This window comes from Triticum aestivum, chromosome 3A, assembly GCF_018294505.1.
Source record: "Triticum aestivum cultivar Chinese Spring chromosome 3A, IWGSC CS RefSeq v2.1, whole genome shotgun sequence".
NCBI classification, from domain to species: Eukaryota; Viridiplantae; Streptophyta; class Magnoliopsida; order Poales; family Poaceae; genus Triticum; species Triticum aestivum.
In genome coordinates, this window is record NC_057800.1 from 646,676,118 (window position 1) to 646,699,169 (window position 23,052).

At 42.0% G+C, this 23,052-nt stretch overlaps 2 protein-coding genes across 2 annotated transcripts; both read right to left on the minus strand.

The window, feature by feature from the left end:
- Nucleotides 1-14,127: 14,127 nt before the first annotated feature.
- Nucleotides 14,128-15,104, minus strand: LOC123058908 (ABC transporter I family member 11, chloroplastic-like). Its single transcript, XM_044481577.1, has 5 exons — nt 15,028-15,104; nt 14,794-14,908; nt 14,606-14,692; nt 14,466-14,514; nt 14,128-14,216 (listed from the first exon to the last, which is right to left on the minus strand). The coding sequence occupies exons 1-5, from the start codon at nt 15,087-15,089 to the stop codon at nt 14,128-14,130; spliced, it is 402 nt and encodes a 133-aa protein (XP_044337512.1). The 5' UTR covers nt 15,090-15,104.
- Nucleotides 15,105-16,701: 1,597 nt separating this feature from the next.
- On the minus strand, nt 16,702-18,027 carry LOC123058909 (ABC transporter I family member 11, chloroplastic-like). The gene is made up of 6 exons (XM_044481578.1): nt 17,966-18,027; nt 17,732-17,846; nt 17,541-17,627; nt 17,401-17,449; nt 17,062-17,146; nt 16,702-16,942 (listed from the first exon to the last, which is right to left on the minus strand). Exons 1-6 carry the CDS (start codon nt 18,025-18,027, stop codon nt 16,888-16,890), a joined length of 453 nt encoding a protein of 150 aa, XP_044337513.1. The 3' UTR covers nt 16,702-16,887.
- Between the last annotated feature and the right edge of the window lie 5,025 nt (nt 18,028-23,052).

Genomic DNA, 23,052 nt, shown 5'->3' on the forward strand with positions numbered 1-23,052 from the left:
CTCCATGCTATAGTATCTACTGTTTTAGATATTATTGGGCTTTATTATCCACTTTTATATTATTTTTGGGACTAACCTATTAATCGGAGGCCCAGCCCAGAATTGCTGTTTTTTTGCCTGTTTTAGGGTTTTGAAGAAAAGGAATATCAAACGGAGTCCAAACGGAATGAAACCTTCGGGAACGTGATTTTCCCAACGAACAAGACCCGAGAGACTTGGACCCTACGTCAAGAAAAGAAACAGGAGGCCACAAGGTAGGGGGCGCACCCCTACCAGGCGCGCCCTCCACCCTCATGGGCCCCCTGTTGCTCCACCGACGTACTCCTTCCTCCTCTATATATCCACGTACCCCCAAACGATCAGAAATGGAGCTATATTTTTATTCGCCACATGATATGTGTTTTGCTTGGAGCGTCTTGTATTATTTCAGTCTTTGCTTTTTAGTTACCACAATCATCCTTGTTGTACACACCTTTTGAGAGAGCCATACATGATTTGGAATTTGTTAGAATACTCTATGTGCTTCGCTTATATCTTTTGAGTTATATAGTTTTGCTCTAGTACTTCACTTATATCTTTTAGAGCACGATGGTGGATTTTTTATATAGAAACTATTGATCTCTCATGCTTCACTTCGATTATTTTGAGAGTCTTAATAGCATGGTAATTTTCTTAAAATCCTAATATGCTAGGTATTCAAGGTTAGTAAAATTTTCTTAAGAGTGTTTTGAATACTAAGAGAAGTTTGATGCTTGATGGTTGTTTTGAGATATGGAGGTAATAATATCAAAGTCGGGCTAGTTGAGTAGTTGTGAAATTGAGAAATACGTGTGTTGAAGTTTGCAAGTCCCGTAGCATGCATGTATGGTAAACGTTATGCAACAACTTTGAAACATGAGGTGTTATTTGATTGTCGTCCTTATGAGTGGCGGTCAGGGACGAGCGATGGTCTTTTCCTACCAATCTATCCCCCTAGGAGCATGTGCATAGTACCGAGGTTTTTGATGACTTGTAGATTTTTGCAATAAGTATGTGAGTTCTTTATGACTAATGTTGAGTCCATGGATTATACGCACTCTCACCCTTCCATCCTTGCTAGCCTCTTCGGTACCGTGCATTGCCCTTTCTCACATTGAGAGTTGGCGCAAACTTCGCCGATGCATCCAAACCCTGTGATATGATACACTCTTTCACACATAAACCTCCTTATATCTTCCTCAAAACAGCCACCATACCTACCTATTATGGCATTTCCATAGCCATTCCGAGATATATTGCCATGCAACTTTCCATCATTTCGTTCATCATGACACATTCATTATTGTCATATTGCTTAGCATGATCATGTAGTTGACATAGTATTTGTGGCAAAGCCACCATTCATAATTCTTTCATACATGTCACTCTTGGTCCATTGCATATCACGGCACACCGCCGGAGGCAATCATATAGAGTCATCTTTGTTCTAGTATCGAGTTGTAATCATTGAGTTGTAAATAAATAGAAGTGTGATGATCATCATTTTTTAGAGCATTGTCCCAAGTGAGGAATACAAAAAAAAAAGAGAAAGGCCATATAAAAAAGGAAAGAGAAAGGCCATAAAAAAGAGAAGGCCCAAAAAATGAGAGAAAAAGAGAGAAGGGACAATGTTACTATCCTTTGCCACACTTGTGCTTTAAAGTAGCACCATGATCTTCATGATAGAGAGTCTCTTGTTTTGTCACTTTCATATACTAGTGGGAATTTTTCATTATAGAACTTGGCTTGTATATTCCAACAATGGGCCTCCTCAAGTGCCCTAGGTCTTCATGAGCAAGCAAGTTGGATGCACACCCACTAGTTTCTTTTGTTGAGCTTTCATACATTTATAGCTCTAGTGCATATGTTGCATGGCAATCCCTACTCGCATTAACATCAATCGGTGGGCATCTCCTTTTTTGTCTTCTCCACATAACCCCCCCCCCCCTCATTATATTCTATTCCACCCATAGTGCTATGTCCATGGCTCGCACTCATATATTGCGTGAAAGTTTATAGGTTTGAGATTACTAAAGTATGAAACAATTGCTTGGCTTGTCATCGGGGTTGTGCATGATGAGAGCATTCTTGTGTGACGAAAATGAAACATGACTAAACCATATGATTTTGTAGGGATGAACTTTCTTTGGCCATGTTATTTTGAGAAGACATAATTGCTTAGTTAGTATGCTTGAAGTATTATTATTTTTATGTCAATATGAACTTTTGTCTTGAATCTTTCGGATCTGAATATTCATACCACAATTAAGAAGAATTACATTAAAATTATGCCAAGTAGCACTCCGCATCAAAAATTTTGTTTTTATCATTTACCTACTCGAGGACGAGCAGGAATTAAGCTTGGGGATGCTTGATACGTCTCCAACGTATCTATAATTTTTGGTTGCTCCATGCTATATTATCTACTGTTTTAGACATTATTGGGCTCTATTATCCACTTTTGTATTATTTTTTGGACACCTATTAACCGGAGGCCCAGCCCAGAATTATTGTTTTTTGCCTGTTTTAGGGTTTCGAAGAAAAGGAATATCTAACGGAGTCCAAACGGAATGAAACCTTCGGGAACGTGATTTTCTCAATGAACAAGACCCGGGAGACTTGGACCCTACGTCAAGAAAAGAAACAGGAGGCCACGAGGTAGGGGGCGCGCCCACCCCCACCAGGCGCGCCCTCCACCCTCATGGGCCCCCTGTTGCTCCACCTACGTACTCCTTCCTCCTATATATATCCATGTACCCCCAAACGATCAGAAACGGAGCCAAAACCCTAATTCCACCGCCGTAACTTTCTGTATCCACGAGATCCCATCTTGGGGCCTGTTCCGGAGCTCCGCCGGAGGGGGCATCGATCACGGAGGGCTTCTACATCAACACCATAGCCCCTCAGATGAAGTGTGAGTAGTTTACCTCAGACCTACGGGTCCATAGTTAGTAGCTAGATGGCTTCTTCTCTCTTTTTGGATCTCAATACAATGTTCTCCCCCTCTCTTGTGGAGAACTATTCGATGTAATCTTCTTTTTGTGGTGTGTTTGTTGAGACCGATGAATTGTGGGTTTATGATCAAGTCTATCTATGAACAATATTTCAATCTTCTCTGAATTCTTTTATGTATGATTGGTTATCTTTGCAAGTCTCTTTGAATTATCAGTTTTGTTTGGCCTACTAGATTGGTCTTTCTTGCAAGGGGAGAAGTGCTTAGCTTTGGGTTCAATCTTGCGGTGTCCTTTCCCAATGACAGTAGGGGCAGCAAGGCACGTATTGTATTGTTGCCATCGAGGATAACAAGATGGGGTTTTCTTCATATTGCATGAATCTATCCCTCTACATCATGTCATCTTGCTTAAGGCGTTACTCTGTTTTTAAACTTAATACTCTAGATGCATGCTGGATAGCGGTCGATGAGTGGAGTAATAGTAGTAGATGCATGCAGGAGTCGGTCTACTTGTCTCGGACGTGATGCCTATATACATGATCATACCTAGATATTCTCATAACTATGCTCAATTATGTCAATTGCTCGATAGTAATTTGTTCACCCACTGTAGAATACTTATGCTCTCAAGAGAAGCCATTAGTGAAACCTATGGCCCCCGGGTCTATCTTTATCATATTGATCTCCTACTACTTAATTATTTCCTTTGCTATTTACTTTGCCTTTATTTTACTTTGCATCTTTTATCATAAAAATACCAAAAATATTATCTTATCATATCTATCAGATCTCACTCTCGTAAGTGGCCTTATAGGGATTGACAACCCCTATTTGCATTGGTTGCGAGGATTTATTTGTTTTGTGCAGGTACGAGGGACTCGCGCGTAGCCTCCTACTGGATTGATACCTTGGTTCTCAAAAACTGAGGGAAATACTCACGCTCCTTTGCTGCATCATCCCTTCCTCTTCGGGGAAAACCAACGCAGTGCTCAAGAGGTAGCAATAACCAATAGCGGAACCTGGATGCTCATATTAGCTCCTACATATTCTACGAAGATCTTTATCGATCAAACTGCATAACAACATGCGTTGTTCCTGAAGGAAATATGCCCTAGAGGCAATAATAAAGTTATTATTTATTTCCTTATATCAGATAAATGTTTATTATTCATGCTAGAATTGTATTAACCGCAAACATAATACATGTGTGAATACATAGACAAACATAGTGTCACTAGTATGCCTCTACTTGACTAGCTCGTTGATCAAAGATGGTTATGTTTCCTAACCATAGACATGAGTTGTCATTTGATTAATGGGATCACATCATTAGGAGAATGATGTGATTGACTTGACCCATTCCGTTAGCATAGCACTTGATCGTTTAGTTTGTTGCTATTGCTTTCTTCATGACTTATACATGTTCCTATGACTATGAGATTATGCAACTCCCGTTTACCAGAGGAACACTTTGTGTGCCACCAAACGTCACAACGTAACTGGGTGATTATAAAGGTGCTCTACAGGTGTCTCCGAAGGTACTTGTTGGGTTGGTGTATTTCGAGATTAGGATTTGTCACTCCGATTGTCGGAGAGGTATCTCTGGGCCATCTCGGTAATGCACATCACATAAGCCTTGCAAGCACTGCAACTAATAATTTAGTTGCGGGATAATGTATTACGGAACAAGTAAAGAGACTTGCCGGTAACGAGATTGAACTAGGTATTGAGATACCGACGATCAAATCTCGGGCAAGTAACATACCGATGAGAAAGGGAACAACGTATGTTGTTATGCGGTCTGACCGATAAATATCTTTGTAGAATAGGTGGGAGCCAATATGAGCATCCAGGTTCCGCTATTGGTTATTGACCAGAGATGTGTCTCGGTCATGTCTACATTGTTCTCGAACCCGTAGGGTCCGCACGCTTAAGGTTTCGATGACAGTTATATTATGAGTTTATGAGTTTTGATGTACCGAAGGAGTTCGGAGTCCCGGATGAGATCGGGGACATGACGAGGAGTCTCGAAATGGTCGAGACGTAAAGATCGATATATTGGACGACTATATTCGGACATCGGAAAGGTTCCGAGTGATTCGGGTATTTTTCGGAGTACCGGGGAGTTACGGGAATATGGGGGAAGAAGTATATGGGCCTTATTGGACTTTAGGGGAGAGGGAGAGGCAGGCCGCGCCCCCCCATTGACTAGTCCGAATTGTACTAGGGGGAGGGGCGGCGCCCGCTCCTTCCTTCTCTTCCATCTTCCCATTCCTTGTCTCCTACTACTTGGAAGGACTCCTAGTTGTACTAGGAAAGGGGGAATCCTACTCCCGGTGGGAGTAGACTCCCCTAGGGCGTGCCATAGAGAGGGCCGGCCCTCCCCTCCTCCACTCCTTTATATACGGGGGCAGGGGGCACTCCAAAGACACACAAGTTGATCTTCGTGATCCTTCTCTTAGCCGTGTGCGGTGCCCCCCTCCACCATAATCCTCGATAATATTGTAGCAGTGCTTAGGTGAAGCCCTGCGACGGTAGAACATCAAGATCGTCACCACGCTGTCGTGCTGACGGAACTCATCCCCGACACTTTGCTGGATCGGAGTCCGGGGATCGTCATCGAGCTGAACGTGTGCTAGAACTCGGAGGTGCCGTAGTTTCGGTGCTTGATCGGTCAGGCCGTGAAGACGTACGACTACATCAACCGCGTTGTGCTAACGCTTCCGCTTCCGGTCTACAGACAACACTCTCCCCTCTCGTTGCTATGCATCACCATGATCTTGCGTGTGCGTAGGAATTTTTTTGAAATTACTACGTTCCCCAACAGTGGCATCAGAGCCTAGGTTTTATGCATTGATGTTGTGCACGAGTAGAACACAAGTGAGTTGTGGGCGATATAAGTCATACTGCTTACCATCATGTCATACTTTGGTTCGGCATATTGTTGGATGAAGCAGCCCAGACCGACATTACGCGTACGCTTACGCGAGACTGGTTCTACAGACGTGCCTTGCACACAGGTGGCTAGCGGGTGTCAGTTTCTCCAACTTTAGTTGAACTAAGTGTGGCTACGCCCGGTCCTTGCGAAGGTTAAAACAGCACCAACTTGACAAACTATCGTTGTGGTTTTGATGCGTAGGTAAGAACGGTTCTTGCTAAGCCCGTAGCAGCCACGTAAAACTTGCAACAACAAAGTAGAGGACGTCTAACTTGTTTTTGCAGGGCATGTTGTGATATGATATGGTCAAGACATGATGCTAAATTTTATTGTATGAGATGATCATGTTTTGTAACCGAGTTATCGGCAACTGGCAGGAGCCATATGGTTGTCGCTTTATTGTATGCAATGCAATTGCGCTGTAATGCTTTACTTTATCACTAAGCGGTAGCAATAGTCATGGAAGCATAAGATTGGCGAGACGACAACGATGCTACGATGGTGATCATGGTGTCGCGCCGGTGACGATGGTGATCATGACAGTGTTTTGAAGATGGAGATCACAAGCACAAGATGATGATGGCCATATCATATCACTTATATTGATTGCATGTGATGTTTATCTTTTATGCATCTTATCTTGCTTTGATTGACGGTAGCATTATAAGATGATCCCTCACTAAATTATCAAAGTATAAGTGTTCTCCCTGAGTATGCACCATTGCGAAAGTTCTTCGTGCTGAGACACCACGTGATGATCGGGTGTGATAGGCTCTACGTGCAAATATAACGGGTGCAAAACAGTTGCACACGCGGAATACTCAGGTTTAACTTGACGAGCCTAGCATATAACAGATATGGCCTTGGAACACGGAGACCGAAAGGTCGAGCGTGAATCATATAGTAGATATGATCAACATATTGATGTTCACCATTGATACTACTCCATCTCACGTGATGATCGGACATGGTTTAGTTGATTTGGATCACGTGATCACTTAGAGGATTAGAGGGATATCTTTCTAAGTGGGAGTTCTTAAGTAATATGATTAATTGAACTTAAATTTATCATGAACTTAGTACCTGATAGTATCTTGCTTGTCTATGTTTGATTGTAGATAGATGGCTCGTGTTGTTGTTCCGTTGAATTTTAATGCGTTCCTTGAGAAAGCAAAGTTGAAAGATGATGGTAGCAATTACACAGACTGGGTCCGTAACTTGAGGATTATCCTCATTGCTGCACAGAAGAATTACGTCCTGGAAGCACCGCTAAGTGCTAAGCCTACTGCAGGAGCAACACCATATGTTATGAACGTCTGGCAGAGCAAAGCTGATGACTACTCGATAGTTCAGTGTGCCATGCTTTACGGCTTAGAACCGGGTCTTCAACAATGTTTTGAACGTCATGGAGCATATGAGATGTTCCAGGAGTTGAAGTTAATATTTCAAGCAAATGCCTGGATTGAGAGATATGAAGTCTCCAATAAGTTCTATAGCTGCAAGATGGAGGAGAATAGTTCTGTCAGTGAACATATACTCAAAATGTCTGGGTATCATAATCACTTGACTCAACTGGGGGTTAATCTTCCTGTTGATAGTGTCATTGACAGAGTTCTTCAATCACTGCCGCCAAGCTACAAAAGCTTCGTGATGAACTATAATATGCAAGGGATGAATAAGACTATTCCTGAGCTCTTCGCAATGCTAAAAGCCGTGGAGGTAGAAATCAAGAAGGAGCATCAAGTGTTGATGGTCAATAAGACCACCAGTTTCGAGAAAAAGGGCAAAGGGAAGAAGAAAGGGAACTTTAAGAAGAACAGCAAACAAGTTGCTACTCAGGAGAAGAAACCCAAGTCTAGACCTAAGCCTGAAACTGAGTGCTTCTACTACAAGCAGACTGGTCACTAGAAGCGGAACTGCCCCAAATATTTGGCGGATAAGAAGGATGGCAAAGTGAACAAAGGTATATGTGATATACATGTTATTGATGTGTACCTTACTAATGCTCGCAGTAGCACCTGGGTATTTGATACTGGTTCTGTTGCTAACATTTGCAACTCGAAATAGGGGCTACGGATCAAGCGAAGATTGGCTAAGGACGAGGTGACGATGCACATGGGAAATGGTTCCAAAGTCGATGTGATCGCGGTCGGCACGCTACCTCTACATCTACCTTCGGGATTAGTGTTAGAACTAAATAATTGTTATTTGGTGCCAGCGTTGAGCATGAACATTATATCTGGATCTTGTTTGATGTGAGACGGTTATTCATTTAAATCAGAGAATAATGGTCGTTCTATTTATATGAGTAATATCTTTTATGGTCATGCACCCTTGAAGAGTGGTCTATTTTTGATGAATCTCGGTAGTAGTGATACACATATTCATAATGTTGAAATCAAAAGATGCAGAGTTGATAATGATAGTGCAACTTATTTGTGGCACTGCCGTTTAGGTCATATCGGTATAAAGCGCATGAAGAAACTCCATACTGATGGACTTTTAGAACCACTTGATTATGAATCACTTGGTACTTGTGAACCGTGCCTCATGGGTAAGATGACTAAAACGCCGTTCTCCGGTACTATGGAGAGAGCAACGGATTTGTTGGAAATCATACATACAGATGTATGTGGTCCAATGAATGTTGAGGCCCATGGCGGATATCGTTATTTTTTCACCTTCACAGATGATTTAAGAAGATATGGGTATATCTACTTAATGAAACATAAGTCTGAAACATTTGAAAGGTTCAAAGAATTTCAGAGTGAAGTTGAAAATCATCGTAACAAGAAAATAAAGTTTCTACGATCTGATCGTGGAGGAGAATATTTGAGTTACGAGTTTGGTATACATTTGAAACAATGCGGAATAGTTTCGCAACTCACGCCACCCGGAACACCACAGCGTAATGGTGTGTCCGAACGTTGTAATCGTACTTTATTAGATATGGTGCGATCTATGATGTCTCTTACTGATTTACCGTTATCATTTTGGGGTTATGCTTTAGAGACGGCTGCATTCACGTTAAATAGGACACCATCGAAATCCGTTGAGACGACGCCTTATGAACTGTGGTTTGGCAAGAAACCAAAGTTGTCGTTTCTGAAAGTTTGGGGCTGTGATGCTTATGTGAAAAAGTTTCGACCTGATAAGCTCGAACCCAAATCGGAGAAATGTGTCTTCATAGGATACCCAAAGGAGACTGTTGGGTACACCTTCTATCATAGATCCGAAGGCAAGACTTTTGTTGCTAAATCGGAGTTTTTCTAGAGAAGGAGTTTCTCTCGAAAGAAGTGAGTGGGAAAAAAGTAGAACTTGATGAGGTAACTGTACCTACTCCCTTATTGGAAAGCGGTACATCACAGAAACCGGTTTCTGTGACACCTACACCAATTAGTGAGGAAGCTAATGATAATGATCATGAAACTTCAGATCAAGTTACTACCGAACCTCGTAGATCAACCAGAGTAAGATCCGCACCAGAGTGGTACAGTAATCCTATTCTGAAAGTCATGCTACTAGATCATGATGAACCTACGAACTATGAAGAAGCGATGGTGAGCCCAGATTCCGCAAAATGGCTAGAAGCCATGAAATCTGAGATGGGATCCATGTATGAGAACAAAGTGTGGACTTTGGTTGACTTGCCCGTTGATCGGCAAGCAATTGAGAATAAATAGATCTTCAAGAAGAAGACTGACGCTGACGGTAATGTTACTGTCTATAAAGCTCGACTTATTGCAAAAGGTTTTCGACAAGTTCAAGGCATTGAGTACGATGAGACCTTCTCACCCGTAGCGATGCTTAAGTCTGTCCGAATCATGTTAGCAATTGTCGCATTTTATGATTATGAAATTTGGCAAATGGATGTCGAAACTGCATTCCTGAATGGATTTCTGGAAAAAGAGTTGTATATGATGCAACCAGAAGGTTTTGTCGATCCAAAGGGAGCTAACAAAGTGTGCAAGCTCCAGTGATTCATTTATGGACTGGTGCAAGCCTCTCGAAGTTGGAATAAATGCTTTGATAGTGTGATCAAAGCATTTGGTTTTGTACAAACTTTTGGAGAAGCCTGTATTTACAAGAAAGTGAGTGGGAGCTCTGTAGCATTTCTGATATTATATGTGGATGACATATTGATTGGAAATGATATAGAATTTCTGAATAGCATAAAGGGATACTTGAATAAGAGTTTTTCAATGAAAGACCTCGGTGAAGCTGCTTACATATTGGGCATTAAGATCTATAGAGATAGATCAAGACGCTTAATTGGACTTTCACAAAGCACATACCTTGACAAAGTTTTGAAGAAGTTCAAAATGGATCAAGCAAAGAAAGGGCTCTTGCCTGTGTTACAAGATGTGAAATTGAGTAAGACTCAATGTCCGACCGCCGCAGAAGATAGAGAGAAAATGAAAGATGCTCCCTATGCTTCAGCCATAGGCTCTATCATGTATGCAATGCTGTGTACTAGACCTGATGTGTGCCTTGTTATAAGTCTAGCAGGGAGGTACCAAAGTAATCCAGGAGTGGATCACTGGACAGTGGTCAAGAACATCCTGAAATACCTGAAAAGGACTAAGGATATGTTTCTCATATATGGAGGTGAAAAAGAGCTCATCGTAAATGGTTATGTTGATGCAAGCTTTGACACTGATCCGGACGATTCTAAATCGCAAACCGGATACGTGTTTTTACTAAAGGGTGGAGCTGTCAGTTGGTGCAGTTCTAAACAAAGCGTCGTGGCGGGATCTACATGTGAAGCAGAGTACATAGCTGCTTCGGAAGCAGCAAATGAAGGAGTCTGGATGAAGGAGTTCATATCCGATCTAGGTGTCATACCTAGTGCATCGGGTCCAATGAAAATCTTTTGTGACAATACTGGTGCAATTGCCTTGGCAAAGGAATCCAGATTTCACAACACAACCAAGCACATCAAGAGACGCTTCAATTCCATTCGGGATTTAGTCCAAGTGGGAGACATAGAAATTTGCAAGATACACACGGTTCTGAATGTCGCAGACCCGCTGACTAAGCCTCTTCCACGAGCAAAACATGATCAGCACCAAGGCTCCATGGGTGTCAGAATCATTACTGTGTAATCTAGATTATTGACTCTAGTGCAAGTGGGAGACTGAAGGAAATATGCCCTAGAGGCAATAATAAAGTTATTATTTATTTCCTTATATCATGATAAATGTTTATTATTCATGCTAGAATTATATTAACCGGAAACATAATACATGTGTGAATACATAGACAAACATAGTGTCACTAGTATGCCTCTACTTGACTAGCTCGTTGATCAAAGATGGTTATGTTTCCTAACCATAGACATGAGTTGTCATTTGATTAACGGGATCACATCATTAGGAGAATGATGTGATTGACTTGACCCATTCCGTTAGCATAGCACTTGATCGTTTAGTTTGTTGCTATTGCTTTCTTCATGACTTATACATGTTCCTACGACTATGAGATTATGCAACTCCCGTTTACCGGAGGAACACTTTGTGTGCCACCAAACGTCACAACGTAACTGGGTGATTATAAAGGTGCTCTACAAGTGTCTCCGAAGGTACTTGTTGGGTTGGCGTATTTCGAGATTAGGATTTGTCACTCCGATTGTCGGAGAGGTATCTCTAGGCCCTCTCGGTAATGCACATCACGTAAGCCTTGCAAGCACTGCAACTAATAAGTTAGTTGCGGGATGATGTATTACGGAACGACTAAAGAGACTTGCCGGTAACGAGATTGAACTAGGTATTGAGATACCGACGATCAAATCTCGGGCAAGTAACATACCGATGACAAAGGGAACAACGTATGTTGTTATGCGGTCTGACCGATAAAGATCTTCGTAGAATATGTGGGAGCCAATATGAGCATCCAGGTTCTGCTATTGGTTATTGACCGGAGACATGTCTCGGTCATGTCTACATTGTTCTCGAACCCGTAGGGTCCGCACGCTTAAGGTTTCGATAACAGTTATATTATGAGTTTTGATGTACCGAAGGAGTTCGGAGTCCCGGATGAGATCGGGGACATGACGAGGAGTCTCGAAATGGTCGAGACGTAAAGATCGATATATTGGACGACTATATTCAGACATCGGAAAGGTTCCGAGTGATTCGGGTATTTTTCGGAGTACCGGGGAGTTACGGGAATACGGGGGAAGAAGTATATGGGCCTTATTGGGCTTTAGGGGAGAGGGAGAGGCAGGCCGCGCGCCTCCCCATTGACTAGTCCGAATTGGACTAGGGGGAGGGGCGGCGCCCCCTCCTTCCTTCTCTTCCCTCCTCCCCTTCCTTGTCTCCTACTCCTACTACTTGGAAGGACTCCTAGTTGTACTAAGAAAGGGAGAATCCTACTCCCGGTGGGAGTAGGACTCCCCTAGGGCGCGCCATAGAGAGGGCCGGCCCTCCCCTCCTCCACTCCTTTATATACGGGGACAGGGGGCACCCCAAAGACACACAAGTTGATCTTCGTGATCCTTCTCTTAGCCGTGTGCGATGCCCCCCTCCACCATAATCCTCGATAATATTGTAGCAGTGCTTAGGCGAAGCCCTGCGACGGTAGAACATCAAGATCGTCACCATGCCGTCGTGCTGACGGAACTCATTCCCGACACTTTGCTGGATCGGAGTCCGGGGATCGTCATCGAGCTGAACGTGTGCTAGAACTCGGAGGTGCTGTAGTTTCGGTGCTTGATCGGTCGGGCCGTGAAGACGTACGACTACATCAACCGCGTTGTGCTAACGCTTCCGCTTCCGGTCTACGAGGGTATGTAGACAACACTCTCCCCTCTCGTTGCTATGCATCACCATGATCTTGCGTGTGCATAGGATTTTTTTTGAAATTACTACGTTCCCCAACAGTTCCCTTTGTCATCGGTATGTTACTTGCCCGAGATTCGATCGTCGGTATCTCAATACCTAGCTCAATCTCGTTACCGACAAGTCTCTTTACTCGATCCATAATGCATCATCCCGCAACTAACTCATTAGTTGCATTGCTTGCAAGGCTTATAGTGATGTACATTACCGAGAGGGCCCAGAGATACCTCTCCGACAATCGGAGTGGCAAATCCTAATCTCGATCTATGCCAACTCAACAAGTATCATCGGAGACACCTGTAGAGCACCTTTATAATCACCCAGTTACGTTGTGACGTTTGGTAGCACACAAAGTGTTCCTCCCGTAATCGGGAGTTGCATAATCTCATAGTCATAGGAACTTGTATAAGTCATGAAGAAAGCAATAGCAGCAAACTAAAACGATCAAATGCTAAGCTAACGGAATGGGTCAAGTCAATCACATCATTCTCCTAATGATGTGATCCCATTTATCAAATGATAACTCATGTCTATGGTTAGGAAACATAACCATCTTTGATTAACGAGCTAGTCAAGTAGAGGCATACTAGTGACACTTTGTGTGTCTATGTGTTCACACATGTATTATGTTTCCGGTTAATACAATTCTAGCATGAATAATAAACATTTATCATGATATAAGGAAATAAATAATAACTTTATTATTGCCTCTAGGGCATATTTCCTTCACTTTTAACATCCAACCTCCAATGAGCATAAACACGTTATTTGGGACGTGACTTAATGGAGTAGACATACACATGGCTAAACATATTCGGATAGGGATATGTGCTTTATTATGGGCTATATGGAACAGTAGAAATGATATGATTTTTAATGGTACACCATTCATCAATTTTTTGCAGGTTATCTACACAGCTACAGCCTGGATCCGTATGTGGTCGTTACTCACTCATGTGGACTACAGGGGGCCTATGGTTATTGGGTGCAAACGCTGGAAGACGGTAGTACGGGCTATCTTCAGCCGATTTGGATGGCGAGTTAATAATAGGCTAGGTGTGTAGGCATCGTAGCCTGTTCTTTATCGCCAGATGTGGCGCTTTATTGCCGGATGTGGCGCTTTGCATGCTTATTTTCTCCTTTTTTGCTTAGATTTTGAGCTTACTTGGATGTTAAGACTTTGTTTCAATTTCTAATGATATGGCTGCATGTATCGACTGATGCAGAAGCCGGAGGTATTCCTTCTTTTCCAAAAAAAAGCTGCATGCCTGAATCGAAGTATGTAACAGCCAGTATATAGCGATCATGAGATATTCAATAGTGGCTCTAGTGGCACACAGCTATACAAAAGCATTGTGTTTTATATGGTCAGTACTAAATTACCTTAAATCATGACTCACAACCAGTATCGTGTGGTCTTTCTTTAGGTCCTTTAGGAGATTCACAACATCAGCCCGAGCTTTCCAATCTGATGATGAAGATACAAATTCAGTAACCACATCAAGGAAGAACATATACTAATTTCGACAAACTATTTGAGACCACACAATAATCCTAGCAAGTGTGAGATGTGGCCCAAGGATGATAGGATGCATAAGCAGAATTATATTAAACAACAGAACACATTGTGCATTTAGATGGGTTTTGAAATGAACCGACAGATAGGAAAGAAAATAATCCACAAATATTAGTTTGATATGGGCACCCAAATACATACCAAGACCAGCGAGGGGCTCATCAAGCAACAATAAATCAGGAGTTTGAACCTAGAAAATCAGAAGACAAAGGCAAAATATTATCCATCCTCACTTCTAAAAATAGAACAGTCAACCCATACTAAAGTAATGCAAACAATACCAGCTGAATTGCCAAAGCAAGTCGCCGCTTAAACCCACCACTGAGAGACTGTGGATCCTTATCCAATGAAATGGCACTTGGACCAACCTAGCGTGAAACAAATTATCTTCAGAAAACAATTGTGTGTAGTCTCAAACAAGTTCACTCCAGAATGGATCAGAATGGTATCTATGAGAGATAATCATTACAGAGTTAATAGCTTTCTGAAGTTTTAATCTCAGGTGCTCCCTCAAAGCAATGTCTGCCTTTTGCCTTGGCCATCCAAAAGTAACTTCTTCAAGTATAGTATCTGATAAGAAGTACCTACAGGTATAAACTATCTTATTTTGCAGTGAAACTTCTCAAGCACTCACACAGATCATAAGCATTCATGTTAATATGTAATACACTTATTAGTGAAAGTAGTAATTCAATGTTCAAACCTCTCAGGAAACTGAAATACAATACCAACTCTTTCAGGAGCTAACACTTCCGACAGACCCATTGGATTTCCACTATAATCATACTTCTGAATGCAAATTGAACCAGAGGTAGGTTCTGATAGACCGGCCAAAAGCTGAGGAATCAAGCTATCACCTTTAGATGAAGATACAGAGTAGAACATGCCATGCAACATTTCCGTGGGATCCGACGTCGCTCATGTGACCGACGCAAGTCGTGATCAGTTAGCCAGGAGGAATCATTAGCCTCAATAAATTGTGAAACCTACCCCGCCATAAAATAATAGTATATGTTTCCAATGCCAATAAAAAGTAGCCCATCCAATGGTATTTAACATCGATAAAATGGCCAAATAAAGCACACGCCAACCAGAAATATCACAAGTACTGTTGTGCCTTGGGCCATCGACAGAAGGCTTGGTGGGGAAAACCTCGGCGCGCCAAGTGATTCGATGTGCAATACCTCTAATATTGATTTGTGTCGAATATTGGCAGGACAAACCTCGCGCCAAGCGGAATATATTTTCCAGTATTTTGGGTGTGAATGATGAACAATCAATGCGGGGAGAAATATTTGCAACATGTCATATGGTTCTCCCTATTTTTTGTAGTATTTTCAAAGGGGGTTTCCCTGGTATATCGGGCATATGAGTGAACTATTAAGCCGTGAAAAAATGACTTGCAATCGTGCAATATCCATGGTTTCTTACAAGTTGTTTACTTATATTTTTCACTAGAGAAAATCAAACGATGCATGGTTTATTGCAATGAATCAAGTGGTTTGAAATACACATGATCTTTGGGGAACTCACATATCACAAGCACTCAGCATTCTTGCAATTAATCAATTGCTTTAACATACAAATGATCTTTGGGGAGCTTGCATTTCACAAGCATGCGGGCTTCATACGCATTTCCTCACCAGTCACCAAATATTTCCCTAGATTTGGAGGCATACGGCGCACACGCCTCTCCAACTTCTAGTCATATCTCTTATCCCACTACCTTCAATCTCTCTTATCGAACTCTGGGGGAGGGGAATGACCACAAGAATAACACATGAAAGGAGTGGGCACAACATAGAGAGGGGTTGCTCGATACTCCTTGTGTTCGCACATGTGGCCGTGGAAGGAACTTCATAGCCAAATCAAGAGGATGGCAAAGTCGTTGAGCTATAAGGTGTAGACGTAAGAGGCCGGAACACGAGAACAGTGACGTTTTCTAGCTTTTTCCGCCAATTTTCCCCAATGCTTCCTATTCCTAAGACACACATGAAAGCTCTATGGTTCCTAGCTCCGTCTTCTTCTGACATTTTGGCTTTTCTTTTTTTGACACCGCTACTACGTACCAATGTACCATATCAGTAGACCACTTTCTCTCCAAGGTGCTTTGATTTGGCTGCTAGCACCTCACTATTGTATACTGTTTGATGAATCAACAGTGTGTAGTGAAGACTCAAACATGGGTGGTATATAAAGACAGCAAAAGGTTTCTTCATAGTTGGGGGGTGCGCAACAAAAGGTCTATGGGTGCATTTCATTCGGTCAGACTCTTCAAGATACTTAACTGAGAGCGTTTCTGTGTTTGTGCACATGAACAGAGCATATGCGAAATAACATCATACTATTATTGACAAACATCCAGTAGGTGTGGAGTCACTCTTAATAGATTTTGCAACTTGCCTTGTACCATTATAAACATTACATTAGGATCCCTAGCTAGCTATGAGCCTGTTCACAGCAACAACAAATGGGTCAGCATTCCAGCTGCACACGCACAAAAAAACGTTATGAATTTTCCGAGGAATAAAAATGTTAATCTATACAGGTAAAGGTTCCTCCTTCAAAACACCCCCATTTCCATTCTCCAGGACCGGTCTACCAGCGGGTATAGTTCTCTGCAAAACGTTTTTAATCAGATATTTTGACAGCCTCAGTTAAGCGTTGTGTTCAACAGTGGCCCCGATGGCGCATGGCTATACAAAAGTATCGTGTTCTATGGTGAGTACTAAATTACCTTAGGTCATGACTTACAACCAGTATGGTGTGGTCTTTCTTTAGGTCCCTCAGGATATTCACAACACCAACCCGAGCTTTCCAATCTGATGATGATGATACAAATTTAGTAACCACATCTAAGAGAGCATATACTATTTAAAAGAAAAATTATTTGACACCACACAATATTCCTAGCAAGTCTGGGCTGTGGCACAAAGATGACAGGATGCACAAGCAGAATTATATTAAACAACTGCTCTCGCTGATGTGCATTTAGATGGGTTCACAAATGGATCAATACAAGGGGAAGAAAATAATCTATAGATATTAGTTTGATATGGATATTTCAAGTACATACCATGTCCAGCGAGGGGCTCATCAAGCAACAATAAATCAGGAGTTTGAACCTAGAAAATAAGAAGATAAAGGCAAAATATTATCCATCTTCACTTCTAAAAACAGAACGATCCACCTGTCCTAAAATAATGAAAACATTACCAGTTGAATTGCCAAAGCAAGTCGCCGCTTAAACCCACCACTGAGAGACTGTGGATCCTTATCCAATGAAATGGCACTTTGACCAACCTAGCGTTAAACAAATTATCTTCAGAAATCAATTGTGTGTGGTCTCAAACTACAAATTCACTCCGCAACGCAACAAAATGGTATGTATGAGAGATAATCATTACAGAGTTAATGACATTCTGAAGTTTTAAAGTGAGTTGCCCCCTCAAAGGAATGTCTGCCTTTTGCCTTGGCCATCCAAAAGTAACTTCTTCAAGTATAGTATCTGATAAGAAGTACCTACAGGTTTAAAATATCTTATTTTGCAGTGAAACTTCTCAAGCACTCACAAAAATCATAAGCATTCATGCTAATATGTAAAAAACTTATTAGTGAATGTAGTAATTCAATGTTCAAACCTCTCAGGAAACTGAAATACAATACCGACTCTTTGAGGAGCTAACACTTCCGACAGACCCATTGGATTTCCACTATCATCATACTTCTGAATGCAAATTGAACCAGAGGTAGGTTCTGATAGACCGGCCAAAAGCTGAGAAATCAAACTATCACCTTAAGATGAAAGATGCAGAGTTAAACATGTCATGCAGCATTTCAATGCAAACCTGTAAAAGAGTGGTATTTCCACTCCCACTCCGTCCAAATATCAAACCAAAACTGCATGAATTAGTTGTCTCGTCAATACAAAAGGCATCCAAGAAAGACAGCTATTACAATATAAAACGCATGCTTTCCTTTTCTCCCGGAGAGAGAGACTAGTTTGATTCAATAAGTTTCGCTCAGTTCCAGGAGGTCGGTAGCTGACTTTTCTAACCTAAACAAGTGAAATTCAATATACGTCCATGTAATGTAAACGCAAACCATGGTTGCACGGATGTTATACAACGTACGGTATATCTGACAGTAGCAGTTCCCCAAACAATGGACTATTTGTTTAACATATTTGAGTTACAAACAACTTGTATTCAATCACCAATATTTATTATCGACATCAAAATTTTAATCCAGCTATTATGTATGTCTCCTATTAAAATCCCAATAGGCAAGGACGAAAGTACTACATGTGCATCATATACAATAACACTGAAGGACATAACAAAACAACAATTCAGGATACTTAACTACTGGATTATACCGATTACGGAGTGCTACCTAGCTTTTGTGTGATAAGATGCTAAGATCCTGGGCTTGAAGATCCGTATAAAGATTTAGTCAGAAGAAACGTAATGAAATCCAGATTTTCAACAAAAACTAGGGCCAGAGTTGAGGGAGATTCCTCAGTTTGGTGATTACTGAGAGTTAAACAAGTGAACTCACACATCACAAACAACCTATCAGATCTAAGAGTAATGAATCTTACCCGCAGACAAATGTTCGCCAACTTTATCAACATTAACACTACAACTAAATTGTCTCTCTAGATTAAATATAAAAAAATTGTCGAGACAGAACTAGGAAAAAATCCTCATACCACAAAAGAGGGGCAAGAAAAAAAATCACCTCCAACTGGGAGTACCCAGCTCAGACCCGTTCTGCTCGACATCTCCAAGAAAACCTCCTGGAAACCATCAAGGGACGCAAAGGATAAGAGACCGAAAAAAGATGAGAGCACACACGGTTCAAGGATAAGAATGGCATGCCTTGTCATCTTAACCGGACAAGATGAAATCGCAGGAGGGAAAGCGACATGGGCGAGCATAGTTTCTAAGTGGTGGGGAGCTTCAGGAAGCGGGACTCGAACAGACGAGGGACTGGAAAGTGCAGAAGTATGGTCAGATGGAAACTGATGTGCAGCAAAGTGAAACAAATGCCTCAGTTTCAATTCAGGAGAACAATGTCTCACAAAAAAGATCAAGAGCAGGAAGATTGCAATTCATCTAGTAGCAGTTCAGCTATAAGCCCAATGTTGTCAATGGCATGATAAAGTAACAATTATGTAAATTCACATCCTATAGTGAGATGAGATGATAAAGCTACAGTTGATGCTTACAATCAACTTCCTCGTGAAACTTCTGAAAATGGAGGCAGCAAGTTCAGTATTGTCTACACTCTACAATACCAAAGAAGCTACTGTACTTCAAACAAAAGCCTTAAGCTTCGTTGTGGTTTCTTCACATTTCGTAACCAAGAACGATGCTATGTCAGGATTACTGCTAAGTTCAGTTTTATAACTAACAATGACACTGCAACTGCAAAGCCAGACAAAACTACCTAGAATAGTGCACTAACATTGGTGTTGCTCAGTTCCGGATTACAGAAAATCCACCGCATCTGCATTGAACAGCGGCCAAACGTGCTAGCTCCTGGTGTGCAGCTAGAAAATTTTCTCACCAGAGTCAGAAAACGCAGACTTCAGACGGACTGGGACTCGAGGTTCCAATCCTGGCCGCCAATGGAGCAGGGAGGAGATGGGAGCGTCGAACGCCGCCGTCCTACTGCCACGATGGGGAGGGCGTCGGCCCGCACTGGCTCAGCGTTGACCAGGGAAGGGCGTTGAGCAGGGAAATCGAGGGGGCGTCGGGCGTCGCAGTCCTGTTGACTCGATGGGGAGGGGCGCCGGCCTGATGTCGACCAGGGAGAGAGAGAGAGAACAGGAGGAGGAGGAGACAGGGTAGAAAGAAAAAACAATAAATTACGGGATCAGTTGATCTATACCGTACGTTTTTAATTCGATGGCCTACCACAATAGTTTGCAAATTTTCACTGAACGGGCGTTTTCACTGGATACTTCATCTCTGAAGACGAGACCATAATAAGGATACAAAATTTATCCCTAAAAAAAGGATACAAAATTTACCTACCGTTCACATGACGACCCCCCCCCCCCTCCGTTTTTAGGGACATGACGCCCCCTTTTAGTTTGTCGAGGGGTCGGCGAGGGAGACAGATTCCCTGTCGGCGTTCCGGGCAGCGGTTGGTTCAGAGTGGTGCGATTGCCGGTGAAAACCGTGTCGACCTCGGTCATGGCGGATGATGGCGGCGTCTTGTACGTCATCTCCTTGTTGAAGGCATCGTTGGTTGCAATCGCCGTCACCTCGTTCTGACTGCTCTGGGGGAAACCCTAGATCTGGATTCCCGGATCGAACGATGAGGGGGCCTTCGGGGTCGTCCTCCCTCTTGGGGGCATCATTTTGGGGCTGGTGTTGGAACGAGAGGACAACAGGAGGAGCGTTGTTGTGTCTGCCGCAACGACGACAACGAGTATCGGCGGCATGGCGCAGCGGAGCCTCGACGACGAACGCGTGTTGATGAGCGCGCACAGGTGGTGGAGCTTTTCTGGTGTTGTGGTGAAGTCGACGACAGTATGGCCTGGCAAGCTGAATGTGTTGGCCGCTCCTGAAGATTGGATGGCGGAAGATGGTTGCGGCGGGTCCAGAGCGTGCGCATGCGGTGCGCGCTGCAGATCGGCCAGTCCAGGTGGTGCTCTCGGCCTAATGCGGGGCAGCTGCATGAGGCCATTGGATTAGATAGTGCATGTTCATGCGGTTCGGACACATTATCAAGAGTATAGGTGCTGCGACTTTATTCGCCGGATAGGTGACTTTGGGTTGATCCATGTATTCAAGTTATCAGACTGCATGCATCGATCGATGTAGAGGCCGGGGGTAATCTTTTTTTTTAAAAAAAAGTTTGCCGTGAGAAGCACTTTGTCTGAAGGATGCCTTGATCCCCTTTTATCTATTGTATGAACTCTCACGGTGGAAAGGGGGTATGGACCAATGGAGGGGGGAGGGAGAAAAAGGGTCATACTTCTGAATGCAAATTGAACCAGAGGTAGGTTCTCATAGACCGGCCAAAAGCTGAGAAATCAACCTATCACCTTAAGATGAAAGGTACGGAGTAAAACATATCATGCAACATTTTAATGCAAACCTGTAAAAGAGTGGTCTTTCCACTCCCACTCGTTCCAAATATCAAACCAAAACTGCATGAATTAATTGTCTCGTCAATACAAAAGGCGGTCAAGAAGTATGACTGTTGAGAGAGAGAGAGTGTGTGTGTGTGTGTGTGTGTGTGTTTTTGATTCAATAAGTTTTGCTCAGTTCTAGAAAGTCGCTAGCTGACTTAAGTGAAGTGAAGTTCAATATGCGTCCATGTAAAGGAAAATCATGATTGCATAAAAGTTATACAACCTACGGTATATCTGACAGTAGCAGCTCCCCAAACAAATGGATTATTTGTTGAACATATGAGTTGTGAATGGTGGACAGATTGGGTCGAGCAAACAATTCGATAAAGAGAAGAATAGCTTATGGCTTAGAAACAACGAGCATTAATATGAAATCCATGGCTTGATTCTTAAGGTGATTCCGCACCCGAGACATACTATTTGAAAGCCCTTGCTTTACCAAACTGGAGCATGAAACTTTCAACCAAATAGGAGGGAGCCGAAAGAAGAGACAAATGCCAACTATCTCTAGAGAATTAAAAAGAGGTGTGAAAAGTGTAAGGGGTCATCTTCAACTAGTAGCTAGAGCCATTCACTTTCATCTTTCACTAGAAGGCCGGGCTTTGCTGCGTCATTGGCGTTGTTGGGTTTTTTGAAAAAATAATCACTCTGTTTCAAAATATAAGTTGTATTACCCTTTTGAAAAGTCAAACCTTTTAAGTTTAATCAAATTTGTAGAGAAATATATCAAAATGCATAATATCACATCTGTATTTTTAAATTCATCATGAAATGAATTTCCATACTTTTTTGTTTGATATAGTGGATGTCAATATTTTTGCTCTGAACTAGGTCAAAGTTAAAGAAAATTTGACTTTCTACAAAACTAGTACCCTTTATATTTTGGAACTGGTGAAAGATTTACTTTGCCCAGTGGGAGGGGATGACAATGTGTGTTTTGTTTTTGTTTATATACAGTGATTTGGTGTCCTTTTTGTGGTGTGATTACCGCCAACCAAACTATATTTATGTGGGAAATAATTTGTGTCGATGGTCGCATGTACTATTATATTGGTGCTATAATATCACATGGTGGTGTTTCTTTTTTATAGTTGGTGGGAGGTGAGCGGGGTTAATATGTTTTTATAGGCTGATCGCCGCTGATTGATTTGAAAAAATCATAGGCCCGATGAAAATCGTAAACCAAATCCAAAATTGAATACCTTAATTGAATGAAAGATCTTCAAAATTAGGGAACATAATGAATTAAAAGAATTGAATGTGAGAGTTTGAGAAAGTGTTGATCCGGTCAAAATCGATTGACCCCATTCTAAAATGAATTCCTCAATTAATTGTGAGACCTTAAGAATTAGGAAGCATATTATATAGTATAAAAGAATTCAATGAGAAAGCTTTGAACAAATGTTGACCCGGTCAAAATTGGATGACCCAATTCTAGTCGGAAACCTTAATTAAATGTGGACTCTTTAAAACTAAGAAGCTTAGTGATATAGAGGATGTTTATGGATGGTAGGCTTTTGGTGCCTAACGGCGAAGAAATTATGGTGGATAGGTAGTTGGAGGAAGAGCCGTAGG

What these genes read in the sequence shown, in the direction of transcription:
- LOC123058908 (XM_044481577.1), bottom strand. Translation starts at nt 15,089, where the DNA reads ATGGGTCTGTCGGAAGTGTTAGCTCCTGAAAGAGTTGGTATTGTATTT. An exon ending in GTATTTCAGTTTCCTGAGAG is followed by an intron (nt 14,909 to 15,027) that starts GTTTGAACATTG and finishes TTATACCTGTAG; the next exon opens with GTACTTCTTATCAGATACTA. An exon ending in TGAGCCCCTCGCTGGTCTTG is followed by an intron (nt 14,217 to 14,465) that starts GTATGTATTTGG and finishes CTTCATCATCAG; the next exon opens with ATTGGAAAGCTCGGGCTGAT.
- LOC123058909 (XM_044481578.1), bottom strand. Translation starts at nt 18,027, where the DNA reads ATGGGTCTGTCGGAAGTGTTAGCTCCTCAAAGAGTCGGTATTGTATTT. An exon ending in GTATTTCAGTTTCCTGAGAG is followed by an intron (nt 17,847 to 17,965) that starts GTTTGAACATTG and finishes TTAAACCTGTAG; the next exon opens with GTACTTCTTATCAGATACTA. An exon ending in TTCAGAATGTCATTAACTCT is followed by an intron (nt 17,628 to 17,731) that starts GTAATGATTATC and finishes GTTTAACGCTAG; the next exon opens with GTTGGTCAAAGTGCCATTTC.